General features: G+C 42.3%; 1 protein-coding gene across 2 annotated transcripts in view; it reads left to right on the top strand.

Annotated features, from left to right (window-relative positions):
* The window catches only part of METTL17 (methyltransferase like 17), a 760,923-nt gene that overhangs the window by 708,162 nt on the left and 31,172 nt on the right, over positions 1–21,589 (top strand). For both annotated transcript variants that reach the window (XM_044058500.1, XM_044058499.1), the window contains one exon: positions 9,237–9,424. In XM_044058500.1, the coding sequence (XP_043914435.1) occupies positions 9,237–9,424 (188 nt within the window). The remainder of the gene's footprint in view (positions 1–9,236; positions 9,425–21,589) is intronic.

The following is a 21,589-nucleotide window of genomic DNA, read 5'->3' as shown; positions in this document are numbered from 1 at the left end:
TTTTTCTACCTTCGCTTTTGGAAAAATGTTGCCTTTTTCTGTAGACTGAAGGTTTTCAGATAAAATAAAATTATCATTTCCTGTAACCTGCGTGTTACATAACAAAGCAGTGTCCTTTTTAGTACGTATTCTCTTTCCTTTACAGTGATTAATCAGTTTCTTTATTTGTTGTGAACTTCTTCCTTTCTTTCTTTTTTTTTGTTTTCTTCTAAACAAATCAGATCCTCAGATTGCTGAATACTTGCATCCAGAATTCCAAAGTTGTCAGGGACATTGTCTTGTTTCGTAGGGGTTGAATGATCTTTCCAGACAATAGATGCATCATTTCCAAAATGTGTTCTGTTTGTTCTTTGGATAACATTATTTAATTCATCAGTCCAGTCATTAGTGTATAAAACAACATCTCTCCAAGCCATGCCAGATGCACAAATACAATCATCATCAGTAAGTCTAGATTTACTTCGAACAATGGTAAGTAAATCATCCAACTTTTGACACGAGGAACACAGATCACCAGTGTTATCAGCTGTTGCCTTTAAATATGCATAGCATTTATTATACTGTACAAGATATCTGTACAGTAGCAAATCGTTAATCACATACTCATTTAAGGAATCCATATTCAGCTTTGAATGAATAAAATATTGTTAAAAGAAAAGCATAATCAAAATCAGTAACCACAAAATTCAAAGAGAAGTGAAATGAACTTCTTTGACAAAAAAATCACGAGCAATATACAAATAAATACTAAAATAAGTACAGTAAAGTTGTTCTGACCATACAAGTTCTGCAAGCCAGACAAAAGTTGTAATTCCTTTACTTCACAACCGAAGACGCGCAGTAGCTTCTGCTCACTATCGCTCGCAGTCACACTTCTTTTTAACAGTAAAGATCAGTAGTTCAAAAACCAAGGTAGGATTGTTTAGATATGCTCAGGATTTTCTTCTCTGTAGTCTGTGTGAATCTGTAGCTCTCTAGGCCCCTTGGGGGGGGGGGGGGGGGAGCTAGAACTTGCCTGTCTAAAATCTATCCCTTTCTAACAAGCAACAGTGAAATTAAAGGTAAAACAACAAAATATGAATCAAAATAAGACAGTGAAAAACAGTGATAACAATAAAATATCAATCCAAATAAAACTTAATCTTACCAATCAACTCCAAAGTAAATCACAAACCAAGGTAGGATTGTTTAGATATACTCAGGCATATCCCCCATAGACTCAGTTTTTCTGAGGATGTGCTTCAGGTCCTGCAGGAGGCCAGGAAACCCACTACTAGAAAATCCTACTTATCCAAATGGAAGATGTTTTCTGTTTGGTGTCTTTCTCCTAACCTGGATCCTCTTTCTGCAGATATTCCTTTGATTCTCATTGTTTGTGTGATTTGCTCACTGCTAGGTTGGCCTATTCTTCTGTTAAGGCCCACCTTTCAACTATTTCTGTTTGTCTGCCTCTGACTCCCCCTTTAGCCTCTAGATTTGATGCCTCCACATTACTCCTCCCAGGAAGCCTGTCCCTCCTTCCTGGGAACTTAATTTTGTTTTGGGAAAATTGACCCAGGCTCTTTTTGAGCCTGCTGCGTTAACTTCCTTACAGGATCGTTCTTAGATGACTTTTCTTCTTTTGGCCCTTACTTCTGCCAGATGGCTGTCTAAGCTGCAAGCCCTTATGGCTGTTCCTCCTTTTTTTAGTTTTCCAAAACTATACAATAGAAGGAAGAAACTGTTGCAGAAGAGAGGAAAATCCCAGGATGGAAAAAAACTCCCTTAACAGCCTCAGTAAGAAGCTGAGATCCCTCCTAAATCCTCCAAAGTTAGTTACGAAAATAAAATTGCCAAAGATTCCAAAGACAGCCACAAGACATTCTATAGTTATGTCAAGAATCTAAATGGCAATGCTCAGATCTGCTCTGAGCTACAACAGAATGGCATTAAATATACCGATCCCAAGGATATTGCCAATATCCTGGCAGAGCGATTCAGTGCCAACTTCACCCCCCTCTCACCCCTAAACTGCCCATCTCAATACCGGAAGATTGCCAAATTCCTGTAATAAGGGCCACACAGATAAAAAACACGCACTCCAAAGCTAAGAATACAGCATCCATGGGACCAGATGACATCCCGGACTGTGTATTACATGAACTACAAAGTGAACTGGCACCTCACCTAAGTGTCATGTTTAATCATAGCCTCACCTCAGGCTTCGTGCCCACTGAGTGGAGCACAGCTACAGTTATCCCACTCCACAAGGGGGGATCCACCTTGGATCCTGGGAACTACCATCCCATCAGTCTGACGAGCCTGATCTGCAAGGGCATGGAATGCATTATCATGGAACTTATAAACAAAGACATTGGCAACCTACAAACACTGGGGCCCACCCAGTTTGAGTTTGTGAAGGGCAGATCTTGTCTCCTAAACCTGGTTGACTTCTTCAAATCAGTCTCCAGAGCTGTAGAGGAGGGTAAGGTGGTCACACAGCCTATATGGACCTCGTCAAGGTCTTTGACACCATCCCCCACTCTGGAATCATAGATAAACTTACTAAGCTGGGCATAAATCCCTATGTCACTCGATGAGTTGCCAACTGGTTTACTAACAGAACCCAGACTGTAAAAGTAGCCGACTCCAAATCCAGCTCCAGACAAGTGACAAGTAGAGTATCTCAGGGTTCAGTCCTGAGACTGCTCTTGTTTAGCATCTACTTCTCTGAAGTACAGGCCAACACTAAGGGACTCGTGAATGACTGCAAATTGGGAGCAATTACTGAATCCCCAAATGATGTGGATATTCTACAAAAGGGCCTTACAGAAACAGATGCTTGGTACCAGAGCCATGGGCTCAAGCTTAATGCCAAGAAATGTATAATTATCCCTTTGGGAAAAACCATGTACCCATGAATTACCACATAGGTGGCAGTACACTAAACACCAAAAGTGTGATGACAGACTTAGGGACACAGGTGGACAGTGGTCTCACCTTCGATAATCACATTGCCACAACAATCAGGAAATCCTATGTGGCACACCTCATCACTAAGGGCTTTTCATCCAGAAAAAAAGGAGGTCATTGTCCCACTGTACTCATCCCTCATTAGACCCATTATAGAGTACAACACCCTATTTGGTATGTACTTCACAAGACATCTGCAACAGCTGGAAAGGCCGCAGAAATACCTCGCTAAAAGAATCACAGGCCTCAAGCAGATGCCCTATGCTGACCGTCTAAAAAAACTCCAGCTATACTCTATGGCATATCGTCTGCTCAGAGGTGATCTATGCTTAACATACAAGGCCATGTCGAACCCTGAGCTGTTGGACATGCTTCACTTAAAGAAATCCCAATCCCTCAGAGCCACACGCTCCAGGGATCTAAACCTTGTCATCACAATGAACAAAACATGCTGGAGGGATAGGTTCCTGACCCAGAGACTCCCATACTCTGGAATAGACTGCCCATACATGTCAAGCGGGGCGGAAATTCACCCCGGGGATCATGTCAGTCACCCTGCTAGACAGGGGTCCAGGGAAGAAATATATGGGCAAATGTTTGGTTAGGCTTGTATAGGCCCTAGGGATGAAAGCCTAGTACCAACCTATGAACCTATAAGGACAGGGTGTGCCTTTGTACTAATCCTCCTTCTATACCCAAGGTGGTTAATGAGTTGTCTCTTAATCAGTCTATTCATTTGTCCTCCTTTTTCCCTTCTTCGCAGTCTGCTAGTGAGAAGGCTTTGCACACCTTGGATTTGCATAGACAACTCTGATATTATTTGGATAAAATTAAAGCTTTTTGTAAGTCTGAACAGTTTGTTGTATCTTTTCATCCTAGGTCTTTAAGTTTGGCTGTTTCCAAGCAAACCATTTCATCTTGGATTTCTAAAGCCATTTTCTTTTGCTATTCTTTTCATGGGAGAGCCTTCCTTCCTCCGTTAAGGCTCATTCTGCTAGGGCTGTGGCTTCTTCTGATGCTTTTTATGAGGGATTGGATACTAATTATATTCTTGAGCCATCTACCTGGACTTCTGTGCATACCCTTACCAAGTAGTATACGTTGGATGTGATTTCTAGGGCCAGAGACAGTTCTGCCAGGGCCATTCTCCATGGCTTCCTAGAGGGGTCTGCTGGCCCTTCCTCTTCCCAGTCTTCTTTCTGAGCTACTGCACTCTGCCTATTGTAAAGAATACTGCAACAGTGATATGGAGGGACATAGTACAGTTGTGTAAAATCTTACCATAACAGTAGATGTGCTTCTCTTCACTGTTGCAGTGTTCATTCCCTCCCTCCACCCCCTGGTCCTTTTTCCTTCTGGTGTGCTTGTTACCTTTTAGTATCCTTGGACTGGCATTCCTACTGGGACTTTTCAGTTCTGAGGATGGTATGTGCAGACATTAGCCTTATGCCCTGCCCCATACCCTTTACAATCAACAGATTTTGGTATACTGGGTGGACATCGGTCTGCCCTTGGCAGAGAATGCCTATTGCAAAGAATACTGCAACAATAAAGAGAAGGACATGTACTGTTATGGTAAGATTTTACACAAGTGTACTTTCTCTCCCGTCTCCCGATAGAACTTGCCTGTCTAAAATCTATCCCTTTCTAACAAGCAACAGTGAAATTAAAGGTAAAACAACAAAATATGAATCAAAATAAGACAGTGAAAAACAGTGATAACAATAAAATATCAATCCAAATAAAACTTAATCTTACCAATCAACTCCAAAGTAAATCACAAACCAAGGTAGGATTGTTTAGATATACTCAGGCATATCCCCCATAGACTCAGTTTTTCTGAGGATGTGCTTCAGGTCCTGCAGGAGGCCAGGAAACCCACTACTAGAAAATCCTACTTATCCAAATGGAAGATGTTTTCTGTTTGGTGTCTTTCTCCTAACCTGGATCCTCTTTCTGCAGATATTCCTTTGATTCTCATTGTTTGTGTGATTTGCTCACTGCTAGGTTGGCCTATTCTTCTGTTAAGGCCCACCTTTCAACTATTTCTGTTTGTCTGCCTCTGACTCCCCCTTTAGCCTCTAGATTTGATGCCTCCACATTACTCCTCCCAGGAAGCCTGTCCCTCCTTCCTGGGAACTTAATTTTGTTTTGGGAAAATTGACCCAGGCTCTTTTTGAGCCTGCTGCGTTAACTTCCTTACAGGATCGCTTCTTAGATGACTTTTCTTCTTTTGGCCCTTACTTCTGCCAGATGGCTGTCTAAGCTGCAAGCCCTTATGGCTGTTCCTCCTTTTTTTAGTTTTCCAAAACTATACAATAGAAGGAAGAAACTGTTGCAGAAGAGAGGAAAATCCCAGGATGGAAAAAAACTCCCTTAACAGCCTCAGTAAGAAGCTGAGATCCCTCCTAAATCCTCCAAAGTTAGTTACGAAAATAAAATTGCCAAAGATTCCAAAGACAGCCACAAGACATTCTATAGTTATGTCAAGAATCTAAATGGCAATGCTCAGATCTGCTCTGAGCTACAACAGAATGGCATTAAATATACCGATCCCAAGGATATTGCCAATATCCTGGCAGAGCGATTCAGTGCCAACTTCACCCCCCTCTCACCCCTAAACTGCCCATCTCAATACCGAAGATTGCCAAATTCCTGTAATAAGGGCCACACAGATAAAAACACGACTCCAAAGCTAAGAATACAGCATCCATGGGACCAGATGACATCCCGGACTGTGTATTACATGAACTACAAAGTGAACTGGCACCTCACCTAAGTGTCATGTTTAATCATAGCCTCACCTCAGGCTTCGTGCCCACTGAGTGGAGCACAGCTACAGTTATCCCACTCCACAAGGGGATCCACCTTGGATCCTGGGAACTACCATCCCATCAGTCTGACGAGCCTGATCTGCAAGGGCATGGAATGCATTATCATGGAACTTATAAACAAAGACATTGGCAACCTACAAACACTGGGGCCCACCCAGTTTGAGTTTGTGAAGGGCAGATCTTGTCTCCTAAACCTGGTTGACTTCTTCAAATCAGTCTCCAGAGCTGTAGAGGAGGGTAAGGTGGTCACACAGCCTATATGGACCTCGTCAAGGTCTTTGACACCATCCCCCACTCTGGAATCATAGATAAACTTACTAAGCTGGGCATAAATCCCTATGTCACTCGATGAGTTGCCAACTGGTTTACTAACAGAACCCAGACTGTAAAAGTAGCCGACTCCAAATCCAGCTCCAGACAAGTGACAAGTAGAGTATCTCAGGGTTCAGTCCTGAGACTGCTCTTGTTTAGCATCTACTTCTCTGAAGTACAGGCCAACACTAAGGGACTCGTGAATGACTGCAAATTGGGAGCAATTACTGAATCCCCAAATGATGTGGATATTCTACAAAAGGGCCTTACAGAAACAGATGCTTGGTACCAGAGCCATGGGCTCAAGCTTAATGCCAAGAAATGTATAATTATCCCCTTTGGGAAAAACCATGTACCCATGAATTACCACATAGGTGGCAGTACACTAAACACCAAAAGTGTGATGACAGACTTAGGGACACAGGTGGACAGTGGTCTCACCTTCGATAATCACATTGCCACAACAATCAGGAAATCCTATGTGGCACACCTCATCACTAAGGGCTTTTCATCCAGAAAAAAAGGAGGTCATTGTCCCACTGTACTCATCCCTCATTAGACCCATTATAGAGTACAACACCCTATTTGGTATGTACTTCACAAGACATCTGCAACAGCTGGAAAGGCCGCAGAAATACCTCGCTAAAAGAATCACAGGCCTCAAGCAGATGCCCTATGCTGACCGTCTAAAAAAACTCCAGCTATACTCTATGGCATATCGTCTGCTCAGAGGTGATCTATGCTTAACATACAAGGCCATGTCGAACCCTGAGCTGTTGGACATGCTTCACTTAAAGAAATCCCAATCCCTCAGAGCCACACGCTCCAGGGATCTAAACCTTGTCATCACAATGAACAAAACATGCTGGAGGGATAGGTTCCTGACCCAGAGACTCCCCATACTCTGGAATAGACTGCCCATACATGTCAAGCGGGGCGGAAATTCACCCCGGGGATCATGTCAGTCACCCTGCTAGACAGGGGTCCAGGGAAGAAATATATGGGCAAATGTTTGGTTAGGCTTGTATAGGCCCTAGGGATGAAAGCCTAGTACCAACCTATGAACCTATAAGGACAGGGTGTGCCTTTGTACTAATCCTCCTTCTATACCCAAGGTGGTTAATGAGTTGTCTCTTAATCAGTCTATTCATTTGTCCTCCTTTTTCCCTTCTTCGCAGTCTGCTAGTGAGAAGGCTTTGCACACCTTGGATTTGCATAGACAACTCTGATATTATTTGGATAAAATTAAAGCTTTTTGTAAGTCTGAACAGTTTGTTGTATCTTTTCATCCTAGGTCTTTAAGTTTGGCTGTTTCCAAGCAAACCATTTCATCTTGGATTTCTAAAGCCATTTTCTTTTGCTATTCTTTTCATGGGAGAGCCTTCCTTCCTCCGTTAAGGCTCATTCTGCTAGGGCTGTGGCTTCTTCTGATGCTTTTTATGAGGGATTGGATACTAATTATATTCTTGAGCCATCTACCTGGACTTCTGTGCATACCCTTACCAAGTAGTATACGTTGGATGTGATTTCTAGGGCCAGAGACAGTTCTGCCAGGGCCATTCTCCATGGCTTCCTAGAGGGGTCTGCTGGCCCTTCCTCTTCCCAGTCTTCTTTCTGAGCTACTGCACTCTGCCTATTGTAAAGAATACTGCAACAGTGATATGGAGGGACATAGTACAGTTGTGTAAAATCTTACCATAACAGTAGATGTGCTTCTCTTCACTGTTGCAGTGTTCATTCCCTCCCTCCACCCCCTGGTCCTTTTTCCTTCTGATGTGCTTGTTACCTTTTAGTATCCTTGGACTGGCATTCCTACTGGGACTTTTCAGTTCTGAGGATGGTATGTGCAGACATTAGCCTTATGCCCTGCCCCATACCCTTTACAATCAACAGATTTTGGTATACTGGGTGGACATCGGTCTGCCCTTGGCAGAGAATGCCTATTGCAAAGAATACTGCAACAATAAAGAGAAGGACATGTACTGTTATGGTAAGATTTTACACAAGTGTACTTTCTCTCCCGTCTTGTCTTATTAGTGACAGTACCTAGAGGTATGTGGAAAGAGGGTGTGACCTGACAGGAGCTTCTGAAGAGCTCTGCTGGAACAGGCACCATCTCTTTGCCGACAGTTTAAGATGCAACTCCTTGCTGACTGGGTTAAACTTTCAAGGATCAGGGGATTTTACAAGGCGTAACAACAGAAGGTTGTGAATTTGTGGTGTAATCTTGATAATCACATTACCCCCTAACAATTCAGGCATGCTAAGTAAAGTTTATTTTTTAGCTTTGTGTGAACTTAGTGTTTATTGAAAGGTGAACATGGTGTGTCTCATAAGTACTTCATTCTGTAGATTTGTGTGAATTTGGTATTAATGAAATATAGACAATGGTGTGTCAGTTTGTAGCCATGTGTTATTAAACTGCTCTTATGATTATTTTTTAAATGTGTCATATTCTTGCGCCTTGGTTAATTCTGAAATTGGTCTTCTATCGTCAGTGCGCTAACCCAGTTAACAATTCTAAATGATAAAAAAAAACAAAACAAAAAAATCATAGGTTTCCCAATTTAATAGCAACCAGTACATTATTCTGTTTTATGCCCTCCATTATTTTTTAAGCTGTTCCTTCAGTGGCATGGTTTCTAAACTATATGCATACACTTCTGCAATACTCAGTCCAGATTGTCCTTAGTTACTTGCCAAGAACATAAAACTGCCTGCAGTGGTGGCATTTCTGTTTGAGATGCTTCTTGAAAGACTGCAGGTACTAAAGTGGATTGCAAGCTTGAACATCCATGGCTTCCACCTTGATAAGAGCATGGCATTTCAGAAACTAGCTGCAAATTCTTTTCACCAGTTGCAAACTGTAAAATAGTTAAACTATGGTGTTTGCAATTGCTAAAGTAAAACAAAAAAAAAACAAATGTGGAATTACAAACATATGCATCCATCCCCATGTTCTTGCTCAGTGGGTACTGTGTCTTACACACATATTTCAGATAGTAATGAATTGGTAATATGCTTTTGGTTGTGGGTGTTTTGTTACAATTCTTTAACGTACGTGACATACCTGTGTCTACGGTGTTAACAAATATGTATTCCATAGTGCAAAAAATAATTGTCTATTTCTTGTTTCAGAAACAAGATCTAAAACTAGAGAAGTTCTCTTATGTGATCCTTCAAAAGGGTGAATACAAAGGTATTGAACGGAGCTGGCCTCGTATCATAGAGCCTGTCTTACGGAGACCTCGTCATGTTCACTGTCATCTCTGCTGTTCAGATGGTACATTACAACATGCAGTAATAACAGCCAAGAAGCACACCAAGTACGTTGTCTGCAGTAAATACATTTGCTAATGTTCATTTTTGCATTGTTTCTGTATGTAACCATACTGATATATGATTTCTTAACCTTGGATGGTACTGCACTTGGTGCATTTCCTTTGTCTGTTGCCACCTTCATAATTTCACCAGTGTCCATCATGGCTTGATTCATTTATTGCATATGTTCTTGGACCATTGTTAGAGTAAACATCACTTAAACCACAGAAGGGTCTTTCGCATTTCAGAAAAATAATGTGAATCTTCACAGCAAAAAGGTTTACGCTACTCTGCACAGACTTAAATGCACACTTGAAATAACCAAGATGTAGTTTTGTGCATTGTTGTTTTTTTTTGTAATCAGAAAATTTATGGACTGTTTATTTAGTTATTATTTTTAGCATTTAGAGACATTCTTGAACTATTGCATGTTGATTTGCTTACTTATTGTCCAGTTACTAGCCTGTTAGATAAGCTAGTATTAGGACCTTTTTTTCATCCATGAACTTGGCCACAGGTAGTAAACACTTGGTATATCCTTAAATTATAAGGAGTGCAGAATTTTAACAAATGTGTATGCCAGTAATGTGTATCTTGCAGAGAATGTACATTATAATAAGACATCTGATCTGGAAGTTGAAAGAGTTAATCCTGAAAAGCTGGATGGAATACATTTCAAAGCAGTAAAGTACTAACCAAGCCCGTGTGTGTAAGTGTTCTCAATACACCTCATGCGTTGTACTGAGTTAAAAGAGAGGACACTAGGGCTATGAGCTCTGAGTTCTTGGATATAGACAGGGCTCCCTGTTGTGAGAGACGCCCCCCAGCAGCCTACTAATAGTGAGAAGGATAACTTCTAGTATATACTGCATGTAGCACGAGAATGAGTTTTTAGTGTGGAAAGGATCCTTACTCTGTAGTTAAGAAAGCTACGTGATGGAAGAAGCTGTAACTAAAATATATCTGCCCACAAAAACTGGGCCCTGGAGGTCATTTCTTTGCTTTCCTTAGTTAAGACATAAAGGGGGGGGGGGTTCAGACTGTGGTCCCTGTTCAACGTCTGGGCAAGAGTGTGACCATAAGCATCACAGTGGCTTTTATACGAGTGCCTTCTGACTTTTAATTGCAGTCTTTCGAATAATGGAACTCAGCTGTGTGAATCCGAGGGAATAAATATCAACTCCAAACTGCAGTGTCTCATCGGCGGAGGGAAAGATGGTAATGATTGCATTCTCTCAGCCGTGTCAATAAAGATTCCTTTCCACCTCCCCCATCCAGAATCTCTACCTAATTACAATATTTAGAGGAAAAAGACTAAGATTTATCTTCACTGTGCAATGGTGGCCACAAATGGCATGGTTTCAGACTTTCAGGTTTCTGGCAGTCGAAGTTGTTGCAGTACAAGTGAAGGAAATTCACTCAGATGGGACTGATATCTGGTTCTGCCTTACAATTCTGAGTTTCCAGTGAAATTCTTGAATGTGACTGAAGTAGATGGACAGCTTTCCATTAAAATGCCACAGTCTGTTAAGTGTAAAAAAAAAAGTTTTCATCTTTTGGGTTAGTTATAGTATACTGCCTGAGACAGTCAGCTTGCAGTTGATGTCGACCTGTCTGACATTCCTTTATGATTTAGGTACCTGCTGTTCACCAGTCGGGTTGCACCTACCCATTGTGACCTTGTAGAGGGCAGAACTATGGACAAGCACAAGCTGAGTAAGCATTCCATTAAGAAAGGTCAGTATCTTCATCTAGATTTGAAAAGTCATTTCCTGTGGCCATGAACTTCACAAATAATAGATGCACCAGTAACCCAGACTATTGGTTCTGCAATTCTGAAGTTTATCTCCTGCACACACCTCAGCTTCTTGGCACAAGAAATCTGGCAAAGCCAAAAATGATGGGTGGGGGGGGGCAAAGGCCTAAAAATAGAGATATATTATAAATTTAGAAAGTTGCTAGAACAATTACATCTGTATTAGCATGCATTTTCTGAAGGAATTGAAGTCTGAAACTCAAATGTCTGTCATTATTTAGTGACTTCACTCCCACGTGATTTGCCCAAAAAAGACAACTGTTTGAGGAACAGAACGGAAACATGAGACAAAAATCTGGACCTTCTGTGAAAATGTATACAGTTGAGAGGCGTGATCTCTTGTAAGGTGATTTTTTGAAGACCATCATCTTTTGTTGAGGGATCTTGGAGCTTCCGGCATTTAGGAACCATATTTGATCTTTCACTAGGTCTATGTGTCTTGGGGTGTATTTCACTTTGTCGAAAACCCTAATCGTCTAATACCTTTTTGTCGCACCTTATTCGTCGAAGGCTCAGTCCATCAAATGTGCATTTAAGTGAAAATTTTCCCAGGGAAAAGAAACAGTGGGCCATCATTGGGAATTTGCCCTTTTCCCCACTGTAGTGTGATCTCGGAGTTGGTATATTATTTAGGTGTGGGGGGGGGGTGAGGACACAGCCCCCCACCTGGGTAGGCTTTAAATTTTGTTATTTTTGTGATGCTTCCCTGGTTAGCAAGCATTTTTTTCCATGAGAAAATTTTTGTTTAAATGCACATTTGATGGACTGAGGCTTCGACGTATAGGGTTCGACAGTTCAGTGATTAGGGTTTTCAACAAAGTGAAGTAGATATGTGTCTTGTAAGACTAGGAACCATATTGATCTTTTATAAGGACTAAGTATTTTCATGCTTTGTCTGAAATGCAGTGACAGAATTTCTTGTTCTAGTCAGTTCATGTTTTTGTTTTCTTTTTTGGAACTAAGTTCAGTGAAAATATGTCCCATCACACCCTGGATATGTGCCCTGGCTCAGATTTTACTTGAATGTGGTTATGAACACACACTTCTTCATCTCCTTTGCTATGGTAAAAGAACAGCAAATGCTAAGCAGCATGGTTTTAAATGGAGTGCCACCTTTGTCATGGTTTTCAATTGGTAGCGAAACACCCTTGCCAAAGACCACTCCACAAGAGGCATGAATGCTTCAACTGCTTGCCTCAAGAATGTGTCCAGAGTGTAAATTTGTTGTACTGGTTTGTAACTTCAGTAAGCTCTGTTGATTGGGCTGTGACTGTAGAAATTGGACATCCTTAAGTGCATCACTGTTACAATTTTAAGCCTTCTCTGCGTTTGCCTTTTGGTCTTTCTTAAACTTTGGCCTCCTAGAATGCTTTTTGGTACCACTTTAAATTCTTCCCAGCATTCAAGTTACTGACGAGGACTGCTGATATGATCTGTAATGAATAAGTGCTCACTATAGCAGCTGTACTTTGGATTTCTGGACAGGTAGGTACTACCCCCCCCCCCTTTTTGGTTGTACAGTAACTGCTTTTGTAGATGAAGTAATCAGTCCTGTGTCTTTAAGTATACTCCCCAGCTCACAATTAAAAAGTAAGTGAGGCTTATGTAGTGTTTCTGTCATTTGTGTAAATGCCCTTAGATAACTAGAGTGTTCCACAATGAGACAACAAAAACAGCCTATTATAAGTAGTCCGCTACCAGTCTGTGCTGTCACCACTATCCACCTACCAATCCTGTCCTCAGCAAGTTTATTTATTATCCAATTTAAATAGATGAAGAGCAGCTAGGGAAACCCCCTCCCTTCCATTGTCCATGAAATCATTCTATATTTTTTAGAGTTAATTTGGTCTCCTGCAGCATGATAACATGAATTTTAAGTTGCATGAGAAATTCTATACATGCTTTTTGTTTAATATGTGTGGACAATCCTCAAACATTCCATGACATAACTTTGATTCCTCTTTCTGTGGGCATGTGCGTGCTCTGTCGGTTCCCCGTAAGTTGGTTAGTTCTTCATCCTTGTAGCAACACAGTTGTGTTCCTTATAACATCCTCCTGATAGAATCACTAACTAATTACAAATGTTTTAATTATTCCAATGTTTGTGCACTTAGTTAAAAAAGAAAAATCAGAGTATTGAGACAGAACACCACCCCCCTCCACCCATCCCCCAGGCTAGGTTAAAGCACAGGACCATAAGGGTCAAAATGGAGCTCCATGCACATCTTATAAAAATGAACACAAGAAAAAGGTTGGCATTGTTAAAGTGCAGTTTAAATATACATAAATAGCATTGATTGCATGCATGTCTTTAGTCAAGAATGAACACTTCAGGATGTGCATTTCTTTCTTTCTTTATTGCAGATGTTAAATCGCAGAGCTGGGAGACTGCTTTCACAGAGTTTTCAAATCAGTCTCACCAAGCAGCAAAAAAGCGCATTTTTTATTTCATTTTCATCAGTAACATACATGCAGAATTCTGGCATTAACAAATATGATTTCTGCAGACCCTCGTGCTTCTCACTTAGTGTTGTATGTGAACACCTAACCATGTTTTTAGTAACAGTAATGTTTTAGAAAAACACAAGCCACCTGGCCTGGCAACCAGTCTTGTTTTTCAACCTTGTACATTTCAGTATCAGTACATGCTAGCCCTAAACATTCCTTGTAACTACCCGTCCCATCCTGGGAAGGACAGAGCTCATATAGAATAAAATATCTTTTTCATTGTGTACTTTCCTCCCTTCCTGGGCATTCAGAACCAGTAACATCCCATGTGATGTTGTCAGTCTCACCTTTATTCTCACTTGTGGGGTTCGGATCCGTCTCTGCCAATTCTGCAACTCGAGGTCTTCAATAAAGCTCATGGACTTCATTCTTTACCCAAAATGCATTCCCTTAGTTACCTCTGATCTCTTTTGCCACTTAGCGAAGAGGTTTTGTCAGCTATAGCTCTAGGCTAAATGCAAAGTTTTTTCACTACTTTATTTTAATATAAATCTGTCTTTCTCTCTACTTTTTATCCCTTTAAATTACTTCCTTATTTTACCTCTTTCCCTCATTAAACATCTGTTTAAATTAGAGGCCATCCAGGATCGTCCATTTTAGAGGACATTCCTTAATTTGTCTTTTATATTCTCTTATCTGTTTTCCTCTTTCATAAAAAAAAAACTTAGTAGTAGTAGTATATTTCTATTTTTTCTCCTGAATTTAAAGTCTTTAGATTTCTGCTTGTGCGTGTGTGCGTAAAGTCCGTTTAAGTTAGAGGATTTGCTCTTTCTTAGAGTGATTGTGCTATTCTTGTATGTTCTGTCTTATAATCATGTCCCAAAAACAGGAAAGCAAGCCTTTTGGTTTCAAGAAGTGTAAAAAATGCAATAAGAAGATGCCCCTTAGCAATTCACACACTTTGTGTGTGTGTATTGTTTGGGGCCTCTTCATCTGCAGGATTCTTGTTCCATTTTCCACAACTTTAAGCAGCAGGCATGAATGGAACATAAGAATAAACTGATTTTGAAAGGCCTTTTTGAAATCACCTTTCTCTGAGGCTATATCTCCCGATCCTCTAGAAAAGCCAACTAAAAGACCTTCATCGGAGCCAAGGCAGAAGGCTCCACAATTGAGGGATCCGAAGGCTCTATCAGCGTAGTCATCTCCTCCCGGCTCCAAAACTCCCTCGGAGCAGGAAATTTCATTGGCATCGATTATTTCCACTGAACGTAGACCTAGAAGCCAATCTCCTTCTATTGAGAAGATTTCTTCTCTGCTCCCTTCTCCACTAATAGCTGCATCAAGGTCACCTACTCTGTCCACTAGGTCTATTAAGAGTTTATCTGATGAAGACGTGGATAGGGTCGTAGAAAAACATTTGAAGTCACGTGCTTTGGCCAAAGTTCTTTTGGATCCGATCACAAAGGAATCAGGTCAGACTCAAACCCCCCTCTTCTGTTACAGTTCCTCTTCCAATCTGTCCCCCTCCTTCGGAGCTGGAAGATTCCAATATCCAGGTTGTGTCGGTATCTGGTCCAAGACCCATACCTTCTTTGGATCTGACATCTGCCCCTAGTGTCATCATGCCTTTGCAGCAGGAGATCTCTGGGAGCCAACACTCCCCTGTCGGGTCCGCGGAGAATTTTCAGATCTCTTCAGATACGACCATGCCTCTGGGGGCCTCGGCACAGGTGAGTTCAACTCCTACCTCTGCTTTGGAGCTACTCTCTTCTGATCCAGAGATTCCTTCGGCTTCAACAATATGTTTGTCGGATTTTGGGACTTCTTTGGAGTGGGGTGGGTCTGCCTTAGAGGCAATGAGAAGGGCTTTGACTACTTTACAGTATAGGACACAATCTTTTTCGTGTTCTTCCTCCCTCTTCAGGTGAGGTGTCTTTGTCTTCTCACGGGCCCTCTCTACTGGTCCACAGAGACAATGGCCTCAGGATGTACCTCAGGATACTGCCCCCTCTTCCAAAACCTCTCCACAGTATCCAACTGAAGAGGTCACTCATAAGAGGACATTTAAGAGGAAGCATCTTGACTCACCGGAAGAGTCTATCACATCTGACACTGACCTCAATGAAGCAGAAGGGTCCCCACGATCACCTCCTGAAGATGTCTCTTTTAGAGACATCCTCGAAATATTAAAACTGAGCGGTGATTGGCAGCCCTCCACCCCTTTGGCTGAGGAGTTGGTCTTCCTGAAGGCCTTTGCATCTCACCCATCAACTTCTTGGGTTACTCCTCCTTTTGACAAGCTTGTTGAATTAATCTCGCAAAAAGCTTGGAAGACCCCAGACACCATTGCCCCGAAAGAAAAAAATGTTCTCACAAAGGGTGTAGGGGTTGATGCCATGTTCGTGGCAGCAACCACTAGAAATGAACTCTCTGAGACAAGTACCTCTAGGACCATGGATAGGTATGGAAAGCATGTCTTCTCATCGGTGACCTTTGCTTTGTGATCTCTGAATTATCTCATCACTTCATTAGACTGCAGAGGGACCTGATTAAAGAATTATCAGATTCCCTCCAAGGAGCTGTAGCTGATGCAGTGGCAGAGAATGTCAGTGCTCAGCTTGCTACCTTGAATTCAGTCGTTAGGTGGAATGATTAGGGCAGCAGGCTTAGGTATCTTTCTTAGGAGGCAGGCCTGGATGCATCTTTGCGATTTCACGGAGCCCTTAAAGTCTTCCTCCATTAATGCCACTTTTGACAGCTCCTCTTTTTTTGGGCCAAAAGTGAAGGAAATGCTCACCAGATGTGAACAAGAGGGAAAGACCTTGTCTGCCATTGGAGTGCATTTTTCCACTTCTACTAGACCCTTTCCCAAGGGTCAAAAAGGTAGTGGGAAAATGTGGTTCAGAAAAGCTGAGAGGTCCCTTCTATAGTTATGTAAAGAATCTCCACAGCAATACCCAGATTTGCTTGAAGCTATTGCACAATAGCACCTCCTGTACGGAGCCAACAGATGTTGCCAGTATACTGGCTGACAGATTCAGTACCAACTTTACCCGTCTCTCCCCCACCAAAGGACCAATCACAATACCAGTAGATTGAGAGGCACCCAGTATTACTGCTGCACAGGTTAAAACAACACTGTCCAAGGCCAAGAATACAGCTTCTGTGGGACCTGACAATATCCCTGGCTGTGTTTTACATGAACTACAGAGTGAACTGGCACCTCACCTATGTGCCATGTTCAATCACAGCCTCACCTCAGACTTTGTCTCTACCAAATGGTGCACTGCTACAGTCATCCCTCTCCACAAAGGAGGAGTGACTACAGACCCTGGGAACTATCGCCCCATTAGCCTGATGAGTCTGATATGCAAAGCTATGGAACGCATCATTATGGACTTAATAAAAAAGGATATAGGGAATCTCCAAACTCTGGATCCCACACAGTTTGGTTTTGTGAAGGGTAGATCATGCCTGCTCATAGATCATGCCTGCTCAACCTGGTCGAGTCAAGTCACCAGAGCTGTGGCTGAAGGCAAGGTAGTTCATAAAGCCTATCTTGATCTGGCCAAGGCCTTTGATACCATTCCCCACTGAGGAATCATAGAAAAACTCACTAAGCTAGGCATCAGCCCTTATATCAGTAGTTGGGTTGCAAACTGGCTCACAGATAGAACCCACAGTGTGACAGGAGCTGACTCCATGTCAGACTGCCAACCAGTCATGAGTGGAGTCCCACAGAGTTCGGTCCTGTGTCCTCACCTGTTTAGTATCTACTTCTCTGAAGTCCAGGCCAACACGAAGGGACTCTGGCTGATAAAGTTCACAGACAATTGCAAGTCGGGTGCCATAATTAACTTCCCAAGTGATGATGACATTCTACAGAAAAGCATCATAGAGACCAACGACTGGTGTCAGAACCATGACCTTAAGTTCAATGCCAAAAAATCTGTCATCATCCCCTTTGGGAAAAACCCAGTTCCCATGAATTACCACATCAATGGTTGTCCACTGAACACAGAGGGCGTTATAAGAGATCTGGGAGCACAGGTTGACAGCAACCTCTCTTTTGACCACCACATTGCCACTGTGGTCAGAAAGTCCTTCTATGTGGCACATCTCATTACTAAAGGTTTTGCATCCAGGAAGAAAGAGGTTATTGTCTCCCTCTACTCTTCCCTCCTTAGGCCAATCATCGAGTACAATGCCCCATTTGGCATGTACCTCACTAGACAACTGCAACAATCAGAGAAGCCGCAAAAGTACCTCACAAAGAGGATCCTAGGCCTTAAACACTTGTCCTATATGGACAGACTCAAAAAACTCCAACTATTCTCTGTCTCATATCGCCTACTTAGTGGCGATCACTACTTGACTTACAAAGCCATGTCTAACCCAGCTCTGTTGTAAATGCTACATCTAAAGAAATCTCAGTCCCTACCACTACATGCTCCAGAGACCTCAACTTCATTACCACAATCAACAGAACAAGCTGGAGGAACAGGTTCATAACCCAGAGACTGCCCATGCTATGGAATAGACTTCCTATACATGTCAAGTGGAGCGCCTCACTGGCCCTCTTCAAGAGAAATCTTGATGAGTGGATGGGAAATATAAAATTCACCACGGGGATCACTCCAGTGATTCTTCTCAACAGAGGCACTATTAACTAAGGTCAGGTGGCACGATGCCAAAGTAATCCTATGGGCTAGGCTTGTAAAGGCTCCAGGGCCATTAGCCTAGTACACACCTATGAACCTATGGAGACGCACAAGGTGAAAGTTCCCCCAGAGGCAGAGGAGGCAACAGTAATGGAAGATGCTGCTCTCATGGCAGAGGCGGCCTGCAAAACCAAGGCTCCAGAGAATCTTTCTTTGGGAGACTTTTGCAGCACTCCTGAAGCATTACCCGATTGCTCGTTCCTGGAGGCAGTTGGGGGGCAATTATCCCTGCACCAAAAAACCTGGCTAAAGATAATAAACAGCAGATGGGTGCAGTACATAATATCCAGAGGATACATCATCCCCTTCTCCCTTCCTATCGCCAGAAACAAAGTGGTTCCGGATGTTCCACCAAGTTAAAAGGAATAAGCAACTATAGAAATTCAAAAGTTGCTAACAGAAAGACTCATCCAAGAAGTCCCTGCAGACTAGAGAGGATCTGGAACTTCCTCAAAATTCTTTTTAGTTCTGAAGAGAACAGGGGACTGGAGGCCCATTTTGGATTTCAGCAATTTGAACAGATCAGTAAAGAAGACCAAGTTCTGGATGGTGACACTGCAGGTGATACTTCCATTTCTGAGAAAGGCAATTAGATGTGCTCCGTAGACCTTCTGGATGCGTACTGCCATATTCAAATGGACAGGCGGTCCAGGATTTATTTGCGCTTCCGGCTAGGAGCCAGTCACTTCTAATTTTGAGCTCTGCCCTTTGGTCTCACTACAGCCCCCAGAGTCTTCACCAAATGTGTGGCAGTAGTAGCGTCTCACCTGAGACTCAAAGGATTCTGTGTGTTTCCATTCCTGGATGAATGGCTCATAACCACCCTGACCAGGCATCATCTACTCCAGTCAAGGAATTATGTTCTTCAACTCTGCTCCTTTCTAGGCGTTACCATCAGCTATGAAAAAACTGCGCTAGAACCATCACAAACTTTACTGTTTATAGGAGCGCAGAGGTAAACACTACCACTCGGATAGCAAGACTTCCACAAGACAGGGTAGACAGCCTCCGTCATTTTGTCAGAATTCTAATAAAGAAATCCAAAGCCACTGCAAAACTAGTTCTCCAGGTCCTAGGAAAAGTCGCTGCATCTATCATACTAATTCCCCTAGCTCGTCTCCATATGAGGGTTCTCCAGTGGATGCTCTTTGCTCAGTGGTCAGTCTTGGAACTTTGTGTCTCACAAGATCATGATAACCAATGTCTGCAAAAAAGATCTGCAGTAGTGGATTCACTCACCTTCAGTACTCGAGGCCATCCTTTCTTTCCTCCTCAAGCTCTGGCCACAGTGACCACAGACACTTCCCAGATTGGGAGGGGGGCATTTTACTCGGAAAGACAGTTCAAGGCATCTGGCAAGATCACAAGGCTCACTTGCATATAAATGTCTTAGAGATGAGAGTGGTGCTTTTAGCATTGCAAGCATTCCAGGACGCACTTCCTATAGGAATGATTGCAATCCAGATGGACAACATGTCTGTACTATGGTATATAAACAAACAGGGGAACCAGATCATACCCACTTTGTCGAAAAGCTGTCAGGGTCTAGCATTAGGCGATAGCCTCCAAGCACTTTCTAATAGCAATGCACATCCCGGAGAAATCCAATGTCGTTGCGGACAACCTGAGCATAGCCATTCTATGGTCACACGAGTTGTCTCTCAATCAGAAAGTTACAGAAATGATCTTCCGCAAATGGGGCCAGCCTTGCTGCGACCATTTTGCATCACCCATAAATGCCATATGCAGCAACTACTTCACCCTGATCCCTCCTACAGGGAAGTCACCAAGGGATGCACTTCTTCATGATTGGCCCCTGGGACTTCTTTATGCCTTTCCCCAATTCCTCTAATTCCAAAGTTACTACATAAACGAGTTTGTTGGAGACAACCATTATCCTAATTGCTCCCTACTGGCCTCATCAAATCTGGTTTCCCTTTCTTCAGCCTCATCTTTGAGACAAACCCTGGATTCTGGACCCAGTTCTGGAACTTCTGACACACCCATTGGGAATGGTTCATCCCAATCTAGACACCCTGAAGTTTGACAGCTTGGCTGCTCCAGTTCCCCTAATTGCCAGGTTTCCATCCCTCTCTTCCCCAGTCAAGCATATTATTTTATCATCTCATAAAAAATCTACTCGAAAACTTTAGAAAAGCAAGTGGAAGAAGTTTGTTATATGGGCAAACTGTAAAAAAAAATAGACCCTTTTACAGCACCAGTTCATTCTGTTTTCCAGTTTCTGTCAGAGATCTCCAATGATGGAGCAGCGGCAGCTTCAGTTAAGTTTCAACTAGCTGCAATCTCTAATTTTCAAATAGGAGAACATGACCGTCCTGTCATGTCCCACAGACTTTGCAGAGCTTTTTTGAAGAGTACTCTTCTATTAAGACCTCCATGTAAGCATCCAATGCCCCTTTGGGATTGAACTCAATTTCATTTTATTCAATATTATATTTCCCCCCTTTGACCCTCAGCCATGTGTGATTTGAAATATTTCTCCTAGAAAACACGGTTCTTGGTGGCTGTTACTTCAGCCAGAAGGGTGTCGGAGTTACAGGCCTTGTCCACAAAACCTCCATATCTAATCTTTCACAAAGACAGGATGTCATTATGCACTAATCAATCCTTGTGACAGAAAATACCCTTAACCAATCTGTAGACCTTCAGCTTTCTTTCCCAACTTTAGAAAATAAAGGAGAGTATTCCATGCATCTCCTAGATGTTCACAGAAAAGTTTACACAGAACTTCACAATTCAGAAAATCAGATCAGCTTTTTGTCTCATATTCTGACACAAGGAAAGGTCAACTGGTTTCAAAAGTCACATTATCTAGATAGCTATCATTATGCATATCCCACATTTACAATTCTAAAAACAGAGCCCTCCCAAATGTTGTTAAAGCTCATTCTACTAAATCTGCGGCCATGTCTGCAGCTTTTCAGGCTAAACTACCACTGGATAATGTCTGTGCTGCAGCTACTTGGGCAAAACCTCATACCTTTATTAGTCATTACAAAGTGGATCTGGCCTCTAGGAGTAGAGCCTCCTTTGGATCTATGGTTCTGAGGAATATTCTCCAATGACCCACCTAAAAGTTCAGTTGCTTGGAATGCGGTCCCACAAGTGAGAATAAAGGCGAGACTGACAACACCACATAAAGAAGTTAGGTTTTACTAAAA

The sequence above is a fragment of the Protopterus annectens genome, chromosome 16.part0, assembly GCF_019279795.1.
Source record: "Protopterus annectens isolate FY-2018-M chromosome 16.part0, PAN1.0, whole genome shotgun sequence".
Lineage (NCBI taxonomy): Eukaryota > Metazoa > Chordata > Ceratodontiformes > Protopteridae > Protopterus > Protopterus annectens.
The sequence above is the reverse complement of the archived record's forward strand: the minus strand, read 5'-3'. Positions and strand labels throughout refer to the sequence as shown.